This window comes from Sylvia atricapilla, chromosome 6, assembly GCF_009819655.1.
Source record: "Sylvia atricapilla isolate bSylAtr1 chromosome 6, bSylAtr1.pri, whole genome shotgun sequence".
In the NCBI taxonomy this organism is placed as follows: Eukaryota; Metazoa; Chordata; class Aves; order Passeriformes; family Sylviidae; genus Sylvia; species Sylvia atricapilla.
The window spans coordinates 44,395,543-44,417,233 of NC_089145.1; the positions used below are offsets into that span (position 1 = coordinate 44,395,543).

General features: G+C 38.3%; 1 protein-coding gene across 3 annotated transcripts in view; it reads right to left on the reverse strand.

Moving 5' to 3' along the window:
• Positions 1-2,234: 2,234 nt before the first annotated feature.
• Positions 2,235-21,691, reverse strand: part of TRAF3 (TNF receptor associated factor 3) — a 66,151-nt gene continuing 46,694 nt past the window's right edge. For all 3 annotated transcript variants that reach the window (XM_066321755.1, XM_066321754.1, XM_066321756.1), the window contains 5 exons: positions 18,979-19,053; positions 17,082-17,174; positions 12,536-12,676; positions 7,434-7,608; positions 2,235-6,273 (listed from right to left, as the gene is read on the reverse strand). In XM_066321755.1, coding sequence (XP_066177852.1) covers positions 5,702-6,273; positions 7,434-7,608; positions 12,536-12,676; positions 17,082-17,174; positions 18,979-19,053 — 1,056 coding nt within the window. In that variant the 3' untranslated portion in view covers positions 2,235-5,701. The remainder of the gene's footprint in view (positions 6,274-7,433; positions 7,609-12,535; positions 12,677-17,081; positions 17,175-18,978; positions 19,054-21,691) is intronic.

Consider the following 21,691-nt stretch of genomic DNA (forward strand, 5'->3'; position numbering starts at 1 on the left):
TACGACTCTACTCTTCTAAATCTTAAGAGGATGTCCCTGAATCAGCCGTCCAAAGTTTTCCACAGCCTCCCTATCTGGTGCTTCTCTGCAAAGGCCTGGATTAAGAGGCGAGAAAGAACAATTAAGCCCTCCAGATTTTGGTTTACAGAAAAAGGGAGAAAGCCTCACAAGAAAGAAATGATCAGTCACACCGACTGGTAGAACAAAGATGAACCCACTTCAGTGTACAATGGTATTCTCCCTCCTTAGTTAAGAGGAGCATCAAACGAGACTGGTTTTGTTGGATGATTCTGAACAAACAGAGCAGGACACAGTTAGCTGCTGTTACTCACGTTGACATGCTGTGCTGGCCTTCACGCCACGCGTCTGGGCCACCACGCGTGTACAACCCCAAATCACGACAGCTTAAATGTTTAATTCTAGCCCTTACTGTCCTGATGTGGGTCTGCAAGGTATGTCAACTTATTTTCCAGTTCCTTTCAGGGACAAATGTATTAAAAGAGCAAAACCTCGTGATTCAGAGATAACGCTAGGGAACTGGAACCTCTCATCCAGTCCCAGCTCCAGGAGATTCCTTTTGTGACTGGGCAAATCACTTCACATCTCATCCTTGATCTCCTTGTTCCAAAAAAGAGAAACAGCACTTGCTATACACTGTACACAGTATTTTAAACTATTCTCAGATTAAACTGTCAAACCAGTAATTTTTATTGCAGTAGCTTTGACTTCTAGGTCAACCAGAATATCAAGGTACTGACTTAACAGGATAGGAATTCCAGGGAAGAGGTCCAGATGCTTTTTATCATTTTTTGTTCCAAATTAAGAGGAAATAATTTGCAATTTAAAAGTTGCCCATCACTACAGTTGTTTAAAATACAGGAATCTCCAAATTATCAGAGCACGAGGAAGAACATATGTCCTAAATTACAATTCCAAGTCTTCGGAAAAGCTAAATGAAGTGTTTGCTACATACAGGTCTTCAAACCTGAAAGATATGAACCAAAGTTTGCTCTTAGCCAAGATCCTCCCTTAGCAGCAGCAAGTTATATTTGCACCAACTGATCAAGTATAACTTGGAGGAAAGGGTTTTGTTTCATCACTTCTACATAAAGAAAAGACTTTGCATATTTATGTGCATGCATGTCTGTGTGTATATGTATGTACCTACACACATACAAGTAATTTACAGAGCAAAACCTAAGAGCTTAGGTACACAACCCAAGAATTTCCCCCCTCACCTATCTGTATATTTGCATAGTTAAATCATATCAAAGGCATCAATACTGCAGCCATGTGTTTCACTCTTCTGCAGTGCAGGCAACTTTCCTTGTCACTCCCTACATGCTTCTCTGTCTTGGAAGAAAGAGCACCAGTGTTTTAAAAACTAAACAAAATATCAACAGATACCCTGCACTGTTGGTGAAATGCCTATCCCAGGTGATGGAATACAGGTACAAATAGGTGGCAGCTTTTAAACTCCATCTCTGCAAGCCATGATCACAGCAAGATGAGGAAACAGAAGCGATACAATCACAACCTAATATTCATGGGTTCAACACTTAAATCCCAGCTAACAAAAATCCCTATTACCTTTGCATTTGAGAAATTCACCAGGCACAGAAACAGGCACATTACTTCATCTTTCCTTTTCCAAGTAGAAAACGCCACGAGAAAAGGAAATAAACTGCATTTCTTTTTTTTCCCCATATTTTTAAAAATCTAGCGTGTTTTTTTCCATCAGAAGTACACCACCCACCATTCCCTTCTCCTATTGCACATTCTCTTTGTGAAGAACATTTACAGTACAAGGCTAAAATCAACATTGCATATTGTAAGTCAGCAGTTGAAGGTGTACCGTGTAGACAGTAACTGAAACAAGACCCCAAATAATTAGCTCAGAGAAGCAATGCAGACATGGTCATGCATCATAATTGCAGGTTGGTCTTTGAACACCCCAATAGTTTCATCCTGTTTAGGATTCAAGACTAGGCAACAGGTGCACTCGCTCTGTGCTGAAGAGTGTACACAAAGGGCAACATCCAGACTGTCACACACTGGAATCTCCCTAGAGGAAGCTGGAAACAGAAGAGGTTTGTACATAACTCAGAGCATCACCGTGAAGAAAGAACACCAGCAAGAGACTTCAGTTGTGTGCTGCTAAGAATTACTAAGTAGAGGACATTATGGTTCCACTGAACAAATTCTGCTCAAAGTAATGCAAATACTCTGGACTCCCTTGCAATAGTGGGACCCCCCAGGAGTTTGCCGGATTCAAGAGTATACATGGGGGCAGGGTGTTGTCCCACGGATCACTTTAAACAGACAGTCCCTAGAAAACTTTGGATACCTCAGTCAGGAACAAAGAGAAAAAGGATAAAGGGCATTTCAGCTATGAGAGAAACAGTTAAATAACTTAAAAATGTTGAGTAAAGCACCAGGTATCTTTTCCTTTCAACTTAAGAGAATATACAGTGGCCTTGTTTTCACAAAATGCTACATACTCCTTGCTGGAAAGCAGAGGAAACCGATTTCTATGTACACAGTAAGAACTCTACAGAGATAGCCCTGTGAGCTCTGCGGAGAAAGGGGTGTTACAGTCAAGGCTTCAGGTATTCCACAGCAGGCGGTGTCTACATTTGTGTAGCAAGATCCTGGATTTCACAGTACGCAGGGTTGGCAAACTGGAAATTCTCTGGCAGCTTCATGTAGTTTTAAAAAATAAGTGCAGTAGGCCTCCATTTTATTAACTGTGATAAAAAGCACATATGCAAAAATATTTTTATATCGATAGCACATTACTGCATTATAAAAGCTGCCCAAGTGAAGCTGAAGATTCTGGCAGCTGGTGCTTTTGGCACTTGGGAGATGTGGAAAGCAGCATAGAGATCTGTGAAATACAACAGTGACTGATGTTTCTGCTACAGTGATCGGCATTTAGATAGTTAGCAGTGTTCATATTTAAACTTCTCTGTGAAGTTTCTGAGTCAATATCCCACCAAGACGAGATATTCAGATCTCTTAAAGCTACTAGTTTAGGCTGTGTGCAGACTCAGGAAGACTTCCCTATTGGTTTACACATTTGCGTGTTTCAAAGTCCTCTTTCAATCACCAAGGCTGGAAATGCTTTTTTTTCCTCCTCTTTTAAAGAGCTTGGATTTAGAAGGACAATCCTGTCACAGAAGTTGGAAACTGTAGTCACAAATCTGCAGAATATGCTGGGCCTTGCTTATACTAGAAATCTCCTCCAAGTCCCAGATTGAAACAGGATATAAACTGTTTTGAGATGGCCAAACGGTTTCATTTAATTTTACAAGACATGCATTAGCAATGGGAGGAGAGTCCTTTGGACATTTCCACTTGGGAATCCTGTTTTCAGTAAAATTCTGTGATGCACAAACACAAAAGCTCAGCTGCCTACATTCACAATTATTAAAATGACACAAGTCGAGCGAACCTTCGCCCTAAAGCGTAAGTGATGGGTTTACTTATGCAGCCTGCATAAAACTGCAAGTGCCATACAATTATATCTAGAGATATAGATGCAGGTATATCTATAGATATTTATCTCTTGTGCAGAACATCCTCCTTCCGTGCTAGGATTTAAATGCTAACACGTGCCTCCATATTTGAGCTTGCACCTGTTGACAGCCACGTACCACAGAGGGAGTACAGTACCCGGACAATGGAAGGCAAGAAAAGGAAGACAAGTTGCTGCTGACGGTCAGGACAGTCAGCAGCAGGCAGTATTCTAGCAGGTGCCTGGAAAACCCATGAAGACCACTTAGCATGCATTGTATATCCATAAATACTTCTTGCAGGCACTGTGTGTGAAGGCACAGCCAAAAAAGACAACGGCAAAGACAAGCTGAAATACAAAGGCATGAATTCAACTGCACCTTAGACAAAAATCGTGACTATGCCTCAAAAAAGCAGAAAACTGATACAGCCTGACATTAAAGGCTGAGATGCAATAGTTTTTTTCAAGCCCGTGAAGGCTGAAGACACAGTGGTGCAAGCCCGCTCTGCTTAAGCAGGACTTTAAAGAGCACCACAGTCAGGCTGTGTCTCTGGACTTGCTTGTCACAGGCTATTAAATAGAAGCAGATGAACACAGCAGGTTGCAATCAGCATGTTTCAGGGCTAGCAAATGCTTTCCACTGCAGTTCAGGCTGTTACAAGAAAGAAGCCCATGCATTCCCCATTAGGATGCTTGTCTGCTATGAGAAGCTGCCATGAGCATCCATATTCACAGCCCCAGAGTTCTCAGATGGATTCGTTTCAAGTGATGCCACCTTACAGCCACAGGCATTAGGGGAAAAATGTCACTTGCCTTCACAGTGGCCATGGAGACTGTCTAGTCCAAGCTCCATAGGAGCACTGAGCATAACGTTTTGGCACCTCAGTAAGGATGGATTCCACCATGGCCAAGTCATAGAAGCTGCTGTTTCGTACATTGCAAGGTACCTAAGGGCTCTGAAGACAAGGCTAAACATTATGCCTGAAGTCCAATTAAACTACCATTTCAGATATCAGAATTAATCTGAATAAAAAGCTATGGTTTATAAGCAGCACAGCACATCTAAGGCACATGTATGCATGCAAGCCACCATCACTGTATTAAGACATTGCTGGTTTGTCTTGAAGCAATGGCTGCTAGTACAGAACAAACATAGAGGCTTTTTTCAGCACTAATCCTCCTCCCCAATACTGAAAATACTATATACTGCTGACAGCATAATGTGCAACATATATAGCTTGATTGGAAAGCATGGGGCAGAACTTTAAAAAATGTACAGGATTCCGTTTAGAACTCCAAAGTTCAACAAATGCCCTATTTTAGGGTGAAAACAATTATAAATCTGATAATGATGCACAGCATCCATGAGTGATTTTTCCTTAATTTTGAAATAGTGTCATTAACTACGACATATATTGTAGGTTTACATTTCTAAAGAGAAATAACAGAATTGAATAGTTTTTTTTTCCTATCACAAGTGATAACCAGTGTTTGATATCTTCTATTTTTTCTTCCAAGAAATATCAGTCTATCAACAGTTTTAAAATAAAATGTTTTCTGTAACAATAGAACTTTAAATAAAAATATGATTTTGATTCAGATACTTTTGAGAAGACATGGATACTTTTCCAAGGTCTTCTGACAAAGTAATTATTAAAACAGAGACCAGATGAGGCCTTAAAAAGACAATATACTATATTTCAGACAAGATTGCACCTCAGTTTTTCAAAGAATATCATAACTGCAACATTACTTCATCTTCTTTTAACATGCTGACAATTTCCAGCTAGCCCACGTGTGAAGGGTTTTTCTTGTATTCTAGCTTAAAAGAAATAAAAGTCAGTAATTGATTCAGCACATACTGTATATGTCTTTTCACCTCCAATTGACTAGATAATTAATAAGTTAAAAAAAATCCTCTCTGACCATAATCACTATCCTGATGAGGGATAAGTGATTCTTCAGAGCTCAAGTGTTGCTAGTTCTAGTAAAAAATATACCATGGTATGATTTCTTAATGTGTTGCTACTTTCGCAATTGGACCCTATGCAGTTATGCCTTCAAACTCTTCCATCTGTTCCACAAGGTGGTTCTGTGAGCTTTAGGACCTCTGATTGAAGACAAACTGATACAAAACCCCCAAACGGAGTTGCCTTCTGCTTAATCCGCCTCCCCCAGTGTATGTCAGGGGTCTGGTAGATCCGATGTATCCACTATGACTTTAATAAAAATAGTATCATCTTTAATATACGTTCCGTTCTCTAGAACAGTTTGAGCCACGAAGACCGGGCAGCCAGATGCAATGTTCATTTCTCCAGTTGGCTTCTTGAAACTGCTGCTGTTTGGATCTGGCTTGAAAGCATCTCCCAAGTGGCGTCGAGACGGTCCCTGATCCATGAGCATGAGAGTCACTTTCTGTTTGAAGGGCCAAGGAAGCAAAGCATCGTACTCTCCACGCATTATGACAAAAAACAGAGACAAGTGCGTCCCCTTTCCCATGCCATCTCCGTTCAGGTAAACTCTGGCACACATCTTATAGCCAAAGTACCCGGTATAAAAGGGTTGGCTGTACAAGGACAGAGTCTTCCCCATGACTGCTTCTTGCTTCCGACGTTTATAATCTCGGATTTTCCAAATCAGCACTCCATTGTAACTTGCCGTTTCTAGAACCTGGAAGCGGAGGTCCATGTCAGCCAGCCGAATGTCGTGGACGCTCAGCATCTGATCGTGCCTGCTCAGCTGGGTTTCCAACAGGCCTGCCAGAAACAGAAAGAAGGGGGGGGAGAAACCTGCTGGTTACTAAAGACTGTAAAAATGAAAACACTTTCCTCCTTGAGAACCTAAGTGCATTTGGCCACTGATGAAGCAATTTCTACAGGCTTTGATTTGCTGGCTGGTATTTTTACAAACATGGGTGTTAATCGTACATGCAGTGAAAGTCAAATATTCAAATCATCTAACAGATTTTTCCTGGTCACTAAACAGTGTAACTAGAGGCTTCCATTTTTTGAAAGGACACTTGGCAGCATTACCTGCAGATTGCTATCTAGCAGGTAAGACCTTGGAAGCAGTTACACATCCTTTGCAATCCCTCTGAAATTCAGAAGTATTCCTGATCACTCAACACATTCTTTTTAGACACTATTTGTCTCAGAAGCACAGTGCTGTTACAATGTCTACAGTTCTTCACAAAAAAACCCCAAAAAAATCAAGCTTAGATCTTGTATTATATGGTCATTTATTTAGTTTGGAGGGAGGCCTATGTTTTCTGTGTCCCCTTTCCCTTTCATGTTACTCTTATTTTGTTACTGGCAAAACTGGCCAACACACAATACTGAGAAGCAGATGAATTCATAAGGCAGGTTTATCTTATGTAGGTCTATTTAAATGTTCTTTGTCACAATCATTTAAATGTTTGCCTATGATCTACACTGTCCTGCTGAATTCCAGTCTTTATTCAGAAACACAATAACCTTATTCTTAAGCAGATCTCAGTTTTCTTGGGATCAAACACACCTGTCTAACAGAATCAGAATGGGTGGTTTCAGGTAGATAACCATACTGATCCATTCACAGGGGAGGAGAGTAGTTAAAGACATCAATACACCAAGACTTTATTTAAAGAAGTTACTGAAATCTATTAGCTATCAAAGATCAATTGAGAGACTGTTCATAATGAGCTAACAATGCAATCAAGACAATAGTCAATAAAACAAAATAGAAGACAAGAATCAAGCCCAAGAAAAAGCACGGAAGCAATGGCACACCATCAACAAATGAAATACACAATCTCCTACTCAAAAATCAGAAGAATCAGCATTATTGATGTTTCCATATAAAAGTCACAAAGGGAGTGCCACTCAAGGGACACCGTTTTCCTTCCAACAGCACCTCCGCCCACTGTGCTTACACTCACTTGTATTCCGAGCTCCTTGCCCTGCAGTTTTATCAACACTTTCCAGCTCAGTCACTCTGTTCTGGAGGGATTCCACACTGCTCTTCATGCTGTCAGCCTCCTCCCAGTTCTGTCGGAAGGGACGGATTTCTTTGTCCAGTTCTTTGAGTTTCTCTGCTTGACTGTCTATCACTCGCTTTATAAAATAACAGCATATGAGTTAAAAAAACCACAAAGACATTCATTTATGCAAATTAGACAAAGATTGTATGTTGGTAATAAGACTGAATTCCAATATAAACAAGTTTTGCTTATGTCTAGTATTTTAATAACACAGATATTGAGAATTTAAAGGAATAGCCGAGGTATTTATGAAACACTTAGAAAATATTTAGTGCTGCACAGGTAGAGCACTATCAGAATTGACAACAGCCTTATTTTAAAAAAGGAACATGTTAGTGTGTACCTCTTGTCTAAGGTAGTTTGATTTTTTTTAAATACCTTTTAATGTAAGAACAATTTTCTGAACGTCTCTATGTCGGTATTATGGGCTGATACTCGTTGGGTTTCATGTGATAATACTTCAGCAACAAAGTATGGGCACAGCTTCCTGTGGTGTGGATCAAATGGCTGCCCATGTGCACAGGTTTATATTGGTTTACAGCACCTTATATAACTTATGCCTCCAGGAAAACATCATTATTCTTGCACACACGGAACATGAGTACACACATGTGCAAGCTCCCAGCTCACATAAATCAGTCATCAAAGCCTAAGTTACTATGTGCCCATAACTATATCAGAAGCCCTCAAAAATTTAAGCAAAATGACCATTTCTGTCCCCTTAAGTACCTTTAAAATTCCCACTCTTACTTCTTAAACTCAATAAGCCATGCATTTTGAAGGTATTTTCCAGTGAGTCTTCTTAAGAACACAAAGAAAAAAATAACCCAGTTTGTTTTGGAAAGGTACGAAATGTAACACTCAAGAAAGAAATGGACAGAAAGGCCAGTATTCTCTGAAAGAGGGACATTGAAAGCACCTTATTGTATTACAAATATAAAGAACATATTTCCCAGTCTACCTGAAATCTGATACAAGAAATACATGGCACTTCACATTATCACAGCTAATTTGGACTAGCAGGAATTTTAGCCAGAACCCTATAATCAGTTGTGAAGTTCGTATGATAACAAAAGCATCTGAGAGAAGAAACTACTTTTGCTACCACCTACAGTTAAATTCCAAATCTAACTTTATAGCTTTATAGTTTATTATCATATAGAGCCAACAAACACAAAAATGACTTTTCATTTCTTCACAAAAACGAAGTGGCACTTCAGTAGAAAACAAGAAAATAAATTTATTTTGCATTTGCCTTCTGGTTGGCCATGTGGATTCAGTGCTCCCCACCGATGGGGAAAACCCTTCTGCTTCATGCAACCTCCATTTCCCCTTTGAGCCATTTGCTTTTAATCACGTGCTTTCAGTTATACTGAAAGTTCTGTAACCATTAATTGAAGGTTGTTAATTTGATGAGCCAGCTAGCAAAATCAGGTTCTCGGACTCTTTATTTTTTGTCTCAAAACCACCGAGCAATCTAACATATTTCAGGATTAACGATTTATTTCTATGCCCATGTTTTAAAACAAGTTATATATCTCTCACTTCCAGAATTAGGGCTTTGTGATGGAAAGCAGTGCACTGAATCATAAATGCCAGGGGATGGGCTCAGTAAATATATGAAGCAGCTTGCCTGGACTTAGGAAACACCTACCAACACAGTCACACCCTCCCCCGTGGGCTGATGGCAATCAGACAATAGAGCAGGGAAGGGCTGTTAGCCATATATACAAGGAAACATACCACAGCATGGCCTGAATGCATGTTGTTGGAGCAGAACCAAAGCATTTGGCCCCTAGTTCACAGTTAACATGCAAAAGTAACTCAAAATATGCCCAAGTCTGATCTTTTTCCTTTACTCATACCAAACATGAACTCTCCAAGGCAAGACCAGTAACATGCTCTGTTCTTGTGCCTCGTAGCTTGCACCCTATTTGGACTAACACAGCATCGAACAAAATAAATTATCACATTTTTACATGAACTGGGCTAGTGCTAAACATGCAGAAGAATTGTAAGCTATTCTTTTGGGAGAAGTTTTCTCAAAGTTGTTATTAGGGACCCACTTCTCTCCATCAACCTGTGCAACATTCTACCTTTGTACATTCATAACCAATCCTGGTTTAGCTGCTTCTGCTTCACATTGCCAAATGTGTAGCATTTTTATCTACCTTACCTTGACATGAGAATTCAAGAGATATAAATTAATCAGAAACAAGACTTCTATTTAATTTTTAAAAAGCAGTGGGATCTCTATCTTTTTAGCCTACAGGGAGTCAACCTCCCTCCTGCTGGGAGATACTGATGTACTAAATCTGAATTTAATGCAGCAGTAGAGATTTTCATTCTAATTATTCCATTAGAAAGCACACAGATGTCTCACACTGTACTCATAAATTTTCAAGTAGATATCAATTTTCTGCATTCACTTTTTATTCTAGCAACTGACCTCTCTGGATCATTAATCCTGAGTTATGTGCTTGGCAAACCATTGTGAGCTCCTTTTGATGTTGATTTTCATATAGGGTTTTGTTTAATATTTCTAACAACTTCCAGAATTTTAGCACTATACTTACTAAAAGAATTTCAGAAAATGTCACGAGGAACTGAAGAGCTGTAATGACCTTTGCATTGCAACTGATAGGGCGAAACTGAAAAGCTAAAGAACAGACTAGAAAAGGTACTGCTTGACTTGGAAAAGAAATCACGTGTCCTTCTCCTCTGAAGGAACATATTACTCATCAATTCATTTTATGTTCATGAGGCTGCTGTTCCTTTTGTCCCTCAATACCTCACGTCTCCACTCCGATTACAATGGGATTACTCACTCACACGCTTCCATTTCCATGTGAAAGACTGGACACTGCATGTTAAAGTGCCTCTCCACGTGACAGCAGCCAAAAAAAGTATCACACCCCCTTGGTAAAAACACTTTCCCTAGAGACCAACATATAGAAAACTCATCTAAAAACAAAACACTTCTAGGCTGAGGTTCCTGCAAGTGCCCAGACTCCCCTGATGCATTTACACTGGTTGTGTCAGATGCCTCACAGTGCAGATGATGCTCAGTGATGCTGCTGCCACTGCCCAGCCAGACTGGGCACCTGACAGCCAATACTGGAACTGTACTGGACAAAAGTAGCATTTTTGTGGGTCTTGGGGGACTAAGCAAATACCCCTTGCCCAGACCTGAACTTGGTAGTGCAGTATCTGTGGCTCCCGTGTAACCACAGCTGCTCAACACAACCCGGGCAAAGAATGGCTCACAAAAGGTAACTAATTCCTTCCACTCCTGGTGGGCAACAGAAGGAGGCTGATCATGTCCAGGAAAAAACAAAGTGAGGTGTGTTTCCAGGATACCCTCAACAATCAGACTGAACCAGCAAATTCCACTAAGTGGAAGGGATCAGGTTGAAATAGCTTTGAAATACAGTTTGGCTTAAAATAACTAAATTGAAATAGCTGGCAAGAGGAAGTAAAGAGCAGGAGCGGGGAAAAAAAAAAAAAAAAAAAAAAAAAAAAAGGGAAAAAGAAAAAAGAGTAAAACATTTTCTCCAGTACTTATTATCACCGCAAAGCCACCTGTTGGAATCTGCTGCTTTGTAGTGGTTTGGGGTTTTCTTTTCTCCTAAACCAACCATTTGAAAATTGATTTTGCTAACACAGCTCGAGGAAAAAGACATTGCAATCTGTCATTTAAGACAATAATGAAAAACCCTGCTCTATGGTTTTTCCATTTTCACTCTCATTGCTGGCCATTGAGACAGCATGTGTAAGAACTCCAGGCTTACAAATTAACTTACCTCCTGGTAGATTCAATCAGCAATATCAGTACATACAAGGATTAGCTCCCCAGTGTCAGAATGCAATATTGCAAGCAGGCAGCCATATCCCAGACTATCATCAGACAAGTAACAAGGACTAAGGCAGGCTGCTGAGCTGGTTACTAAGTGGGCAGGCCATGGAAAGAAATTACTGCTATAAGAAAAAAATGTTGCAGTTGCCAATCTTGAAGGTTTCCTTACAAACCATCATCAAGGGTCTCTGGGCTCTGAGCTCCTGAATGTGTTTTAGCCACATACTGGTTTGGATACCTTTATCTTTCTTGAGTTATCAACATCTGCAGTTTATAAGTGAAACAAATATTAAGTGAAAAAGATAATTTTATTTACATTCCTTTAAGGTGGATGCTACAACAGGTATCTGATATTCTAGCAGCAAACATACTACATTAATGTGTAAATGATACCTCCACAATTGCTTGCTAAATATCTCCTGAGGTTTCCCTAATTGTGGTTAGTATCATGCAAGCTAATAAAAATTCCCAGCACCCACATTCCAAGTCAGCTCTGAATACTGAGCAAGGAATTTCAGCTTGGGCTAACCACCATGCCAGAGCATCCAAAGGATTTCTAGTTTCATGCTGGCTTGTGGCCAGGTCATTCAAAACACAGAACATGAAACTCAGACCTATGAGCAAAGGAACAACTAGATAAATTTTCCTCACAAGAACAACAGAAATGTGGATTTTTAAAAAGTGCATTTAAATGCATTATGCTATGTTTGAATTAAATCAATATCAGACTGATCTCACTCATGATTCATATTTTTTGTTAAATACCAGCAAGTAGAAAAGAAATACACATACTTGACAATTTTAAGGTGTAATCTTACCCTTCAGTAGGACTTCCTTATGTAGTTTTTTTAATTAAAAAAAAGATTATTCTTCATATAAGATTTCTACTATGTTTTCAATCTTTTCCCTTTTTAAAGTTTTTGTTGTTGTTGTTGTTTTAACACAGGCTAGGCAATTGCACTGTTTTAGTGAAGTATCTTAACCCGTTAAACAACAAACCAAAAGAAAAAATCTGAATGGCTCTCTAGTAATGTAAAATATATCCCCCCCTTTTTAATTAGTCCACCTCACTTCACAAGTGTAAAAGCACAGAACAGAAGCTATTAGCATTTCTGCTTTAATGGGGAGACTCTATATTTCTTACCTGTAAATGAAGTATTTTAGATTCATTATTCCGCAGCATTTCCTTCTGTCTTTCAATTTCTATTTCAAAGCTACAAATTTGATTATGTAAAGTTTGTATACTCTTGTTCTTTTCCAAACTTTCATTCTGGAGCAAGGCCACCTGGAAAAAATTCTACAATTACTCCTGCCAAAGTTTATTACAACACCTATAACTTTGTTAGTTTAAAACTATCTTAAACACATGAAAGGGATAAGATACTAATAAAATCTCTCTTCATGTCTTGCAAATAAACAAATAAATAAATAAAACCCAATCTTCTGATAGCTGTTTTTGCACTTCCAGTATACGGCATTGGGACAATTTTGGCTTAAGAAAGTGCAGATAGGACACAAAACCAGCACAGAACTTGTGTCTAAATGTAATAGTTTCTTTATTCACTTGTTTAATGGCTTGGTTTCCTGGTTTCCACCAACTGACTTGGGAGTTGCTTGGAGTTTGGAAGAAACAACCTCATTCACTCTAAATTGGTGTTAAGAACTTGAGCCCTGCACAGAACAGACACCAGAGAGAAGCTGAGCTGGTTGGGTCAGGGAACAGTAATCTTCACCTACTCCAATCTGCACTGATCTAGAGCAAATTTAAGGAAAAACATCTGCATGGGATTGACTTGACTCAAAAGAATGTGATGGTGATGAAAACTCTTGAAATGAGTGAATACGGAAGGAATCCATGCATTTGAGGGATAATCCAATGGTGCCTACTAGTAGAAAAGACCAAAGAACTACAGACTGTGAATTATATTCTCCCTCTGTACTGACATTTTATGAATTTATTCATTAGTGACTCATGTTGTTTTTAAAACATGAGCCTTGTTAAAGAATATGGTATTATATATCTCCTTGGGGATGAAAGTAATACAGCAAATATTTTCTGTCACACTGCTTAGTGCTTGTTCATTAATGTGGTTTGGAGATAGGGGGCTGCTTGGTGATGGTGCATTGCTTTTTTAAGAAACGTAGTTTTTCCCCAGGCAAGATCATTCAGCAGCAAAAACGTAGAAAACAAACACTTGGCACAAGATGATGTTTGGACATGCCCTGACTATTCCACAGATAGATCTTTATACGGATATGACACAGCACCACTGCAGACTCAAAAAAACCCTTGATAAATGTTTCACATCAAGACCAATTACTTGGATGTTTCACATTCTCAAAAAAATCTACTCCCTGGCCTCTACTACAGGTGCTAGCTTGAGGTTAAGCCATCTTCACCTCTGATGTGGGTGCCACTGCAGAATTCCATCCCCCTAACTGCCCTCTAATCAGACACCATCACCAAATGCCTTATGTGTCACTGCATTCCTAGCACAACCTAGCCTGTTTGAAAAGGCAATTTATCTCAAATCTCTCAACCAGCCTAAACTAGACAAAGGACTGTCAAAGTCCACAGGCATTCAGTAAGTTCATTACACAGGGGCCCAAAAATACAGAGATACCATAATATATGTGTGGGTATCTACTTTTCAATATAGTACTGTACAGTATGTGTGCATATACACACATAGGGTGCTTCTGCACTCTATACACAGAAAAACTGGCAAAAGAAACTAACAAAAATGAGACAAAGCTAAGTTTGTCAGTGCAGAGAGAGAAGCAATATTGAGGCTGAAGGAATGCATGCCTAGGTACTAGAAAAAAATTTCAAGAACAAACTTAAACCAGTACCTCTGCCTCCCAGATATTTAAGATCTGCTGCATGGATGCTTCCTCCATTTCCTTAATGAATCAGAGTTCTTTAGTTAATAGTGATCTTTACATTTCCCTTTTCTCACTGTTTCCTCCCCAGGCCTCCCAAGGCAGTTATGCTCTGGGTCACTAAGCATTGCACTTCTATTTTTGCACAAGTTATATAACGTGGGCCTGTCTTGTACTGAGATTTTCCAAGCAGCTTTACAGAATACAAGAGAAATAGAATTATGTCCTGCAGTCCTTATTATACAGAACTGTCATTGCTAAGTCAGCAAGTGTAGTTTGGCTGTGATTTGTGAATTTAAAAAAAATTGACATTAAATAGTTTCCCAACTATAGTTTCAGCGTAAGTCTTCAGAACTTCAGTTAAAAAAAGGGTAAAGGAAACATGGCATCTAATTACAAATTGCATCAGCTTCCTTTCTTCGCTGCCATATTTGAAGCATTCCTAGGAAAAAGCACGCTCTTATTCAGCAATCTCGCAAATTAAACTCTTGCTTGTTGTTACCTACTAAAAAAGAACGGAAAAAACCTTATGCCACAAGAAACTGTACTCAAACAGGTGCCATATTTAAGTCTCACATTAAAAAAGAAAAACAGTTTATACCGGTTCTCTGTAACAATGTGATGAAGATACAAAATTATGTTCAACTGATTACATCCAACATTACAAAACTGTGGGAGCTCAGTCTGCAATTCTACACCATCACAGCGGGGAAAAAAGCACTGAATTTTAATTCCCCCCACAAAATTCTGATTCAAGATTTTACATCTGACCTTCTCTTACTACTCTCTGCCACCAGCACCATTCAGTACCAAACTCCGAACTTCACACAAGCTTTGCAGCTCTGAAGACTTCCAGTTTGCCTACTCCACATGCACTGCTAAAGAATGTGGTGACTGGGAGAAAACAACTTCTCCTTTCCCCTCCAGATGTGCCACAGAGAGAACCTCAAACGAAATCCTGATCCTATGCAAACTAAGAAGACTTCCACTGACTTCAGCAGGGCTAAGATTTCTGAGATACCCATCAATCAGCCAAGCTGGCTTTGCACTGTTGCTCTTCAGTGCATTCATTAACATTTTTCTCAAAGCTGAGCACAGCAATGAAGTTACAAATCATTTTGTAACCCTTCCCTAGAATAAAGTCACTGACATATGACATGTGGTTAGCTATTCTGGTAACTTGGCACTGGCTTGGGATTTCCAGTGATTCAACTCTTTATTATGAATAGGAAGAAGTCTACAAAGCAGGAAGTAAAAAGAAAAAAAATGGACATACAATGATAAGCAGTTATGTCCTAAATGAAAGTTGAAACAAGGATTGAACATAAAACAGTAGTAAAATGTATAGTCTCTAAGGTCTGTAAGAGACAAACATAGAACCACTGGGCTTTTTTAAAATGACAAAGCACCTCTCAGGGCACTGACAAAAGGCAGAACATGATCTATTCTGCAAGTCACAGGGAACGTGGGTTTTTTCCTATGATGTGAAATAAATTGCGTAGTTTTAATCAGACTAATGAAAAACGAAGTAAGGATATGAATCTGTACCTCTCAAAACCGAAAAATGTAAAGTTCCTACACTGACAAAGTTTCACAATGCAAAAGCAAACTCAATTAATGTTATGGATCGTCAAACTAAGACCTTCCTCCACATGTAGAAAAATTCTACCTAAAAACCCTGTATTAGACCTCTCCCAAGTTCAACGGCTTCAAGTTCAAAACCAAGCAGTTCAGGAACAAACATGCTGGGGGCAAAAAACAAATTATGCTGTTCCAGTTAATGTCTGCTTCCTCCAGCTGCATGACCTTGATGGAGACATAGGCAGAAGAGATCTCTGTAGGCCAAGAAGGGAATGTGCTTTCTAGACAGAGCTTGCTAAACTCTAGCCTGTGATCTGCTCTGAGATGACAGAAATCATATCCTAAGTGCCACTGAGCTTACACTGGACTTGCTGCTTGTGAACCCATTTGAGAAAAATCTGAAGGGGCTCCTGACTCTTGTGCCTGCATTTGTAGAGTACATTGCTAATTCTGGGATCTTCTTTCCCCTAAAAATATAGAAACATCAGTTTGATGTCCATGAGAGACTTTTTCAAAAGGACTTAAGAAAACAGTAATTTGTCCTGAAGTTTTGTATTTTTTAAATCTTAAATCAAAGCCTTGAATTTTTATTCGCAGAACACGTGGTTAGGTCACTCAAGTTTATTGACAAGACCATAGCTGATACAACTCCCAGCATCTCCCAAATCCCAAACAATTTAAAACCCGGAGTCCCAAGGAAACACTGCAACATGAACTTCATGCTGGTCTAGCACTAAAGCAGACATCATCATGCCCATGAGTTACGGTATATTTAATTTAATTAAGCTGTGCAGATCTTTAAGTTTGGAAAGCAAGAACAAAAATAAATAAAAAAACAGTTTATTACACACTTCTGAAATTATGTCAGGAAAAATGATGAGGTAGCAAAGATACAGCTCATAGTGCTGCCATGGCTTTCTGAACTCTGTTCTCTAACAGAGCAGCTCAGAGAGGAAATACTGGACTGTTTATCTGTGTGAATAAAGTGTTTTAATGAAGTTATCAATGAGGAAAATTGTCCATGGAGTTGCGAAGCCAAGTTTCTCACAGCATTTTATTATACAACAAAGGTACAAAGATATGCTAAATGACTCAATAGCTTTTGAAGCCTACTAGTGTTTTAGCTGTGATGTTGAACAGCTGTGAACAGGGAAAAAGCGCTTCTTCCAGTACTTTCATATGATTTAAAGAAGTCAATGAAAATTAGAAGTGAGTAGAAGATATACCTTATTTTCTAGAGCATTGCTCCACTCTTTCAATAAGTTAACATGCTGCACTGCTGAGCTGGCTTCATGTGCTTTAATTTGTTGGTTTGTTCCCTGTGACAACAAAGAATTTATACATTTTAGCCAATTCCACTTCTTTTAAACCTACAAAGAAAGAGTATATAAAGACATCGAACCAACACTACATATTTTGGTTCACAGGTGCTTGTTGCAGAACTGTAGAGAGGAGGGAAATCTACTTGGGAATTTACAAAAGTCAGGAATACATTTAATATAACAAGTGTTTTGTTTTATATAACTGTTATGTATCTCCATCCAGTGTGCTTGATAACTCAGAAACACTACAGATGAACAAGATTTACAAAATGAATTGTATTTTAGAGTGTTTTGTGTAGCTTAGAACTAAACAAAGCACAATAAAACCCTTGAGTCATATAAAATCTGAAACCTCCAATTCCGCTAACTGTAATTTAAAACTTCCATTCTAGTTCATGAACAGCTTCATAAGCACTACATTTTCCTTCAGCTGAGTATTAAAGACAAATATTTAAGATAAGTTTATCATCACTGGAAACTGCCAGCTTTATAACCCACACTGAGAGTTATTACAATGCCTATTTTGTCACGTTTAAGATGTTACCATGACTGTTCTCTGATATTCAGATATGCTGCCTCTGCACAACCTATAAGTGCTGTTACAAATAACCACTATATAAAGAATTTACAGAACACACATAGAATTATATACAGAGTACATAAGATGCAGACCACACTACTTACTTCATTTGTATTATGTTGCATTACACCTACTTCAGTAAGTGCTTTGCAATGCAGAGGATATTAGCTTTGTTGGTAGACAGTGCTGCAAAGCAACTGAAAGGGTTTCAATGATCCTCAAGGTATGTACTCTATATAAAATACTAAAAATATATATGTGGATATATGTACATATATGCACACATATACATACATAAAATGAATGGCAATACGTACGACATAACAGTGGGCAGGGTTACAGCATTGATCAGTTCTACCACTAAGAGCATTACTGTTGACACTTAAAAAGATGAATGCTCTTTATTTAAGAACCTGGAAATACCTGCAGGACATAATCTGTTGAGAAGTGTTGCTCCTTGGCAAATCCTTGTCTCTTCAAATAGCCATGGGCTAACAAATGAATCATTGTATCAGATAAACACCATTTTTTCCTGTCAGCGGTTTCTGAAATGTCCTGAGTAATACCTTCATTACATAATCATCCAAATTCCCCAGGATTTATGGCAATGGAAGCAGAATATTGGAAGAAACTGGAAAAATACTACTGAAACTAAACTCTGAGGTTTGACTATATTTTTTTAAATATTGCAGGGATTGCCAGGATTAAAATCTAAAACTTTTTTAAAAATAAATTTCATGCCTTGATTATATACCTGTGTGCACACAGACATATTAATGCACATAAAAATACATGTTTTAAATGTGCTAACCTGCGTGTAACCTCAATTAAAAATATTAAGAGACACAAATGAGAGAAAATATAAACATACTTAGTTCAAGAAAATGCTTTCATAGAAACAACTGAAGTTACTAGTCTATTTTCTGAAGAATTAAAGAGACCTTCCTCTTATCCTAAGGTAACAAGTTCTTCAAATGTGTCATATTCCTATTTCTACAAGATACACCTAATAACTGAACTTGCAAACCACTGCAGGAATGTGTGGGCTTTCCATGTTGTTTATTTTTAAAATGCAAAGTCAAACATCTCCTGTATAATCACTTGGTGCAACTGGATGATTTTCTTAACTGAAACTAGAGAAGTCCAGAACTTTCATGTCAAAGAATTAGGTTCCATTTGCAGAGTTTCATCAATTGGGAAGTATAATTGTTATATACTGACCTGAAAAGTGCAGCCATAACGCTTAAAACTACAGGTACTTGGGGCATTAATACATTCTGACAAATGTGCATTCAACTGCAATAGGAAAAAAATGTGAGTTTTGGCAAAAAGACTTTTGCATGATAACATAAAGGGCAGAGGTTATCAGGTTTGTATTGTGTGCCATTTGCAGAACATACAACACACATGTGTATATTTTCTCCAGTCTGATCTCAAGTGCTAATTCTGTATATACACATATGTAAACCACACACACATGCCAATACAGTATACAGTGATACATTTAATATACAGTGAAACTTCTACCAAAGACTATTTCAAAAGGCAACCCAATTTAAAAAAAGCCGAAACAAACAGAATGTACTCAACAATTATTTGATTTCATTTGATTTTAGTGAATGGCTAATCTTTTCTCAAACACTGATTTTTATTTTTTTTTAATACCGGTGCTCTGAGCAAGTCTTAAGATCAGTTTCACTGTAGTAAAGTACATTTTTTTCTAATCCTAATTTCACAAGGAACCAACTTTTCAAAACATAACATGCAATTCTCCGTGCCTAAATTGAACAGTCAAATTACACAAAAAAGACTAAACAAGTACTGCATGAAACAGACAAAGTTTTAGAATAGGTACAGTAAAGAAACTTTAAAAAAATGCAGTACACAGGATTAAAACTGATTAGTAAAATGCCTGCATTTTTCACAGATTGAGATTTTAGTCCAATATCCTGGATTATTACAAGCACAGACCACTTTTCATTTCAAAGTAAACCAATTCACAGAAGCATATACATTTATATGGACAGCAGCAGCACAGATGGCAGCAGCTGGATGCAAACTGCCTAAAAGTTGGAGCAGAGAGACATTTTTGGAAAGGACAGCCTAACACTCTCTTTTCAAAAACAGAGTCTGCAGTTTGTATTTCCCACAAAGCAGATAGGAGCCAGAGCCTGGCTCCTCAACTGGCATCACTCTTTTGGATTGCAGAATCTCATTTGAAATTCCCACACCTTAAGCCCCACATGACTCAGCTCATCCACCTCCCCGGAAAGAAGTGGTGAATCAACACTGCTTTGAATGTGTAGCTCTGGAACAGACAAGAGAGGCTTTAAAATCTCACAACCAAGATGCCATCAGTCACTCATCTCTGATTCACAACTACTGTGTTCTAAACACTACCTGTAGAAATTCACAGTATCATTTCAAAAGACATGTAGTGCAGAAAAAAATAAGTAGTAAGAAAGGGACATGTGGTCTAACAGGTTTTACGAGAATGCCACGTTTTTCAACTTCTCAAAACCAGAAGTCTGCCAAAGAGTTATGAATTAAACATGAAAACTGCCTTTTATTCTACAGTAAGATATCCACTTGTACACTACAGAATTTTCTCAAACTGTTAGGCAGGCATTTTCCCATTTTCTGCATAAGACTTCTTGTCCCTAATCATGCAACCAAGAAATACATACATTTTCACAGTATTAGAAAAAAAATTAAGCAACATACAGCAACAGATGATGCAGGGCAAAGGGCTGCTTAAAGTTCTGTTTCTGCCCATGGTTTCAAACCCCATTCTGCCTCTGTGTGTAACAACCCAGCCTTTAATGGTGCAGTTCTTACAAGCACTCAGACACACCTCTTCTGAAAGTAACTGCTGAAGTCGGGGTTTAAGAATAAGCCAAAGTGCTCCAGAACCAGGATCTAATCTTGGCAGTAAGCACTGGTAGGGTTTTCTCTTTTCTTAACAGCTCAATTTCTCTTAATAAATGCAGTATCTATCATATATTTTGTATTTCATTATCTTGGAGGAAAAGACTGCATTAAACTTTGGCAGGAGCCTTACATGCCTTCTGCACTCTGCCATAATTAATAATTTACAAGTGCAACTGAAAAATGGTATGAATTCAGCTCGAGAAGTAAGTAGCAGAGGAAAGAGAAAAGCTCATCCTCAGATCAGAAACTTCACTTTCCTTAAAAGAGGCTTACTGAGTGATGAAGACTTCAGTAAATTCTTCTCTACCCTTGGCAAGTAAGTTCTACTTTTAGGGAAAAATTAAGTACCTCAGTTTTGACATATGCTACTTTTATCTTTTAATGCACAAGAACATGGATCTCTTCAAAGCCAGGCTTTATTTTTCCTTTTCATCTACATATTACTGGAAGCTTCTATACATTAGGAGAAATTTTTATGCATTGCTGCATCTGCTGTTAGAGGGATGTACTCAACCTTAATTTTACACCGTTTCTGTAAGTATCAGTTATTACTATTTTTTTTACCCAAAATTTAATAGATTTCATCAAAATTTAAGTTTTTTTCATGAAATTACACATCTGTATAATTTTTGTAGTCTCTACTAACTCTTGCCAACATGCACTGCATTTTAATTGTGCATTTTTATTTTAATATAAGCTAACTACCCCAAGATGCTGCTCTGTGGTGCTGAAATGAGGGAAGGGCAGAGGGAGAGCTAGTAAAAACGAAAGCAGGAAGGACATGCGCTAATCTTGGACAAGCCAAGTGTAATAATGACTCAAAATTAAGAAATTATTGCTTTTGAAATAGCTTTTCAAGAAATCATTAAAATATTTGAGTGTTATCACACTTAACTGTGTGGTAGAAAAAGCTTTTCCTTGCATCTCACATTTTAACAAGGAAATGGCTTCTGGCAAAATTCTTGCGAGATCTTAGTAAAGACATTATTTAATTTTTCAGCAC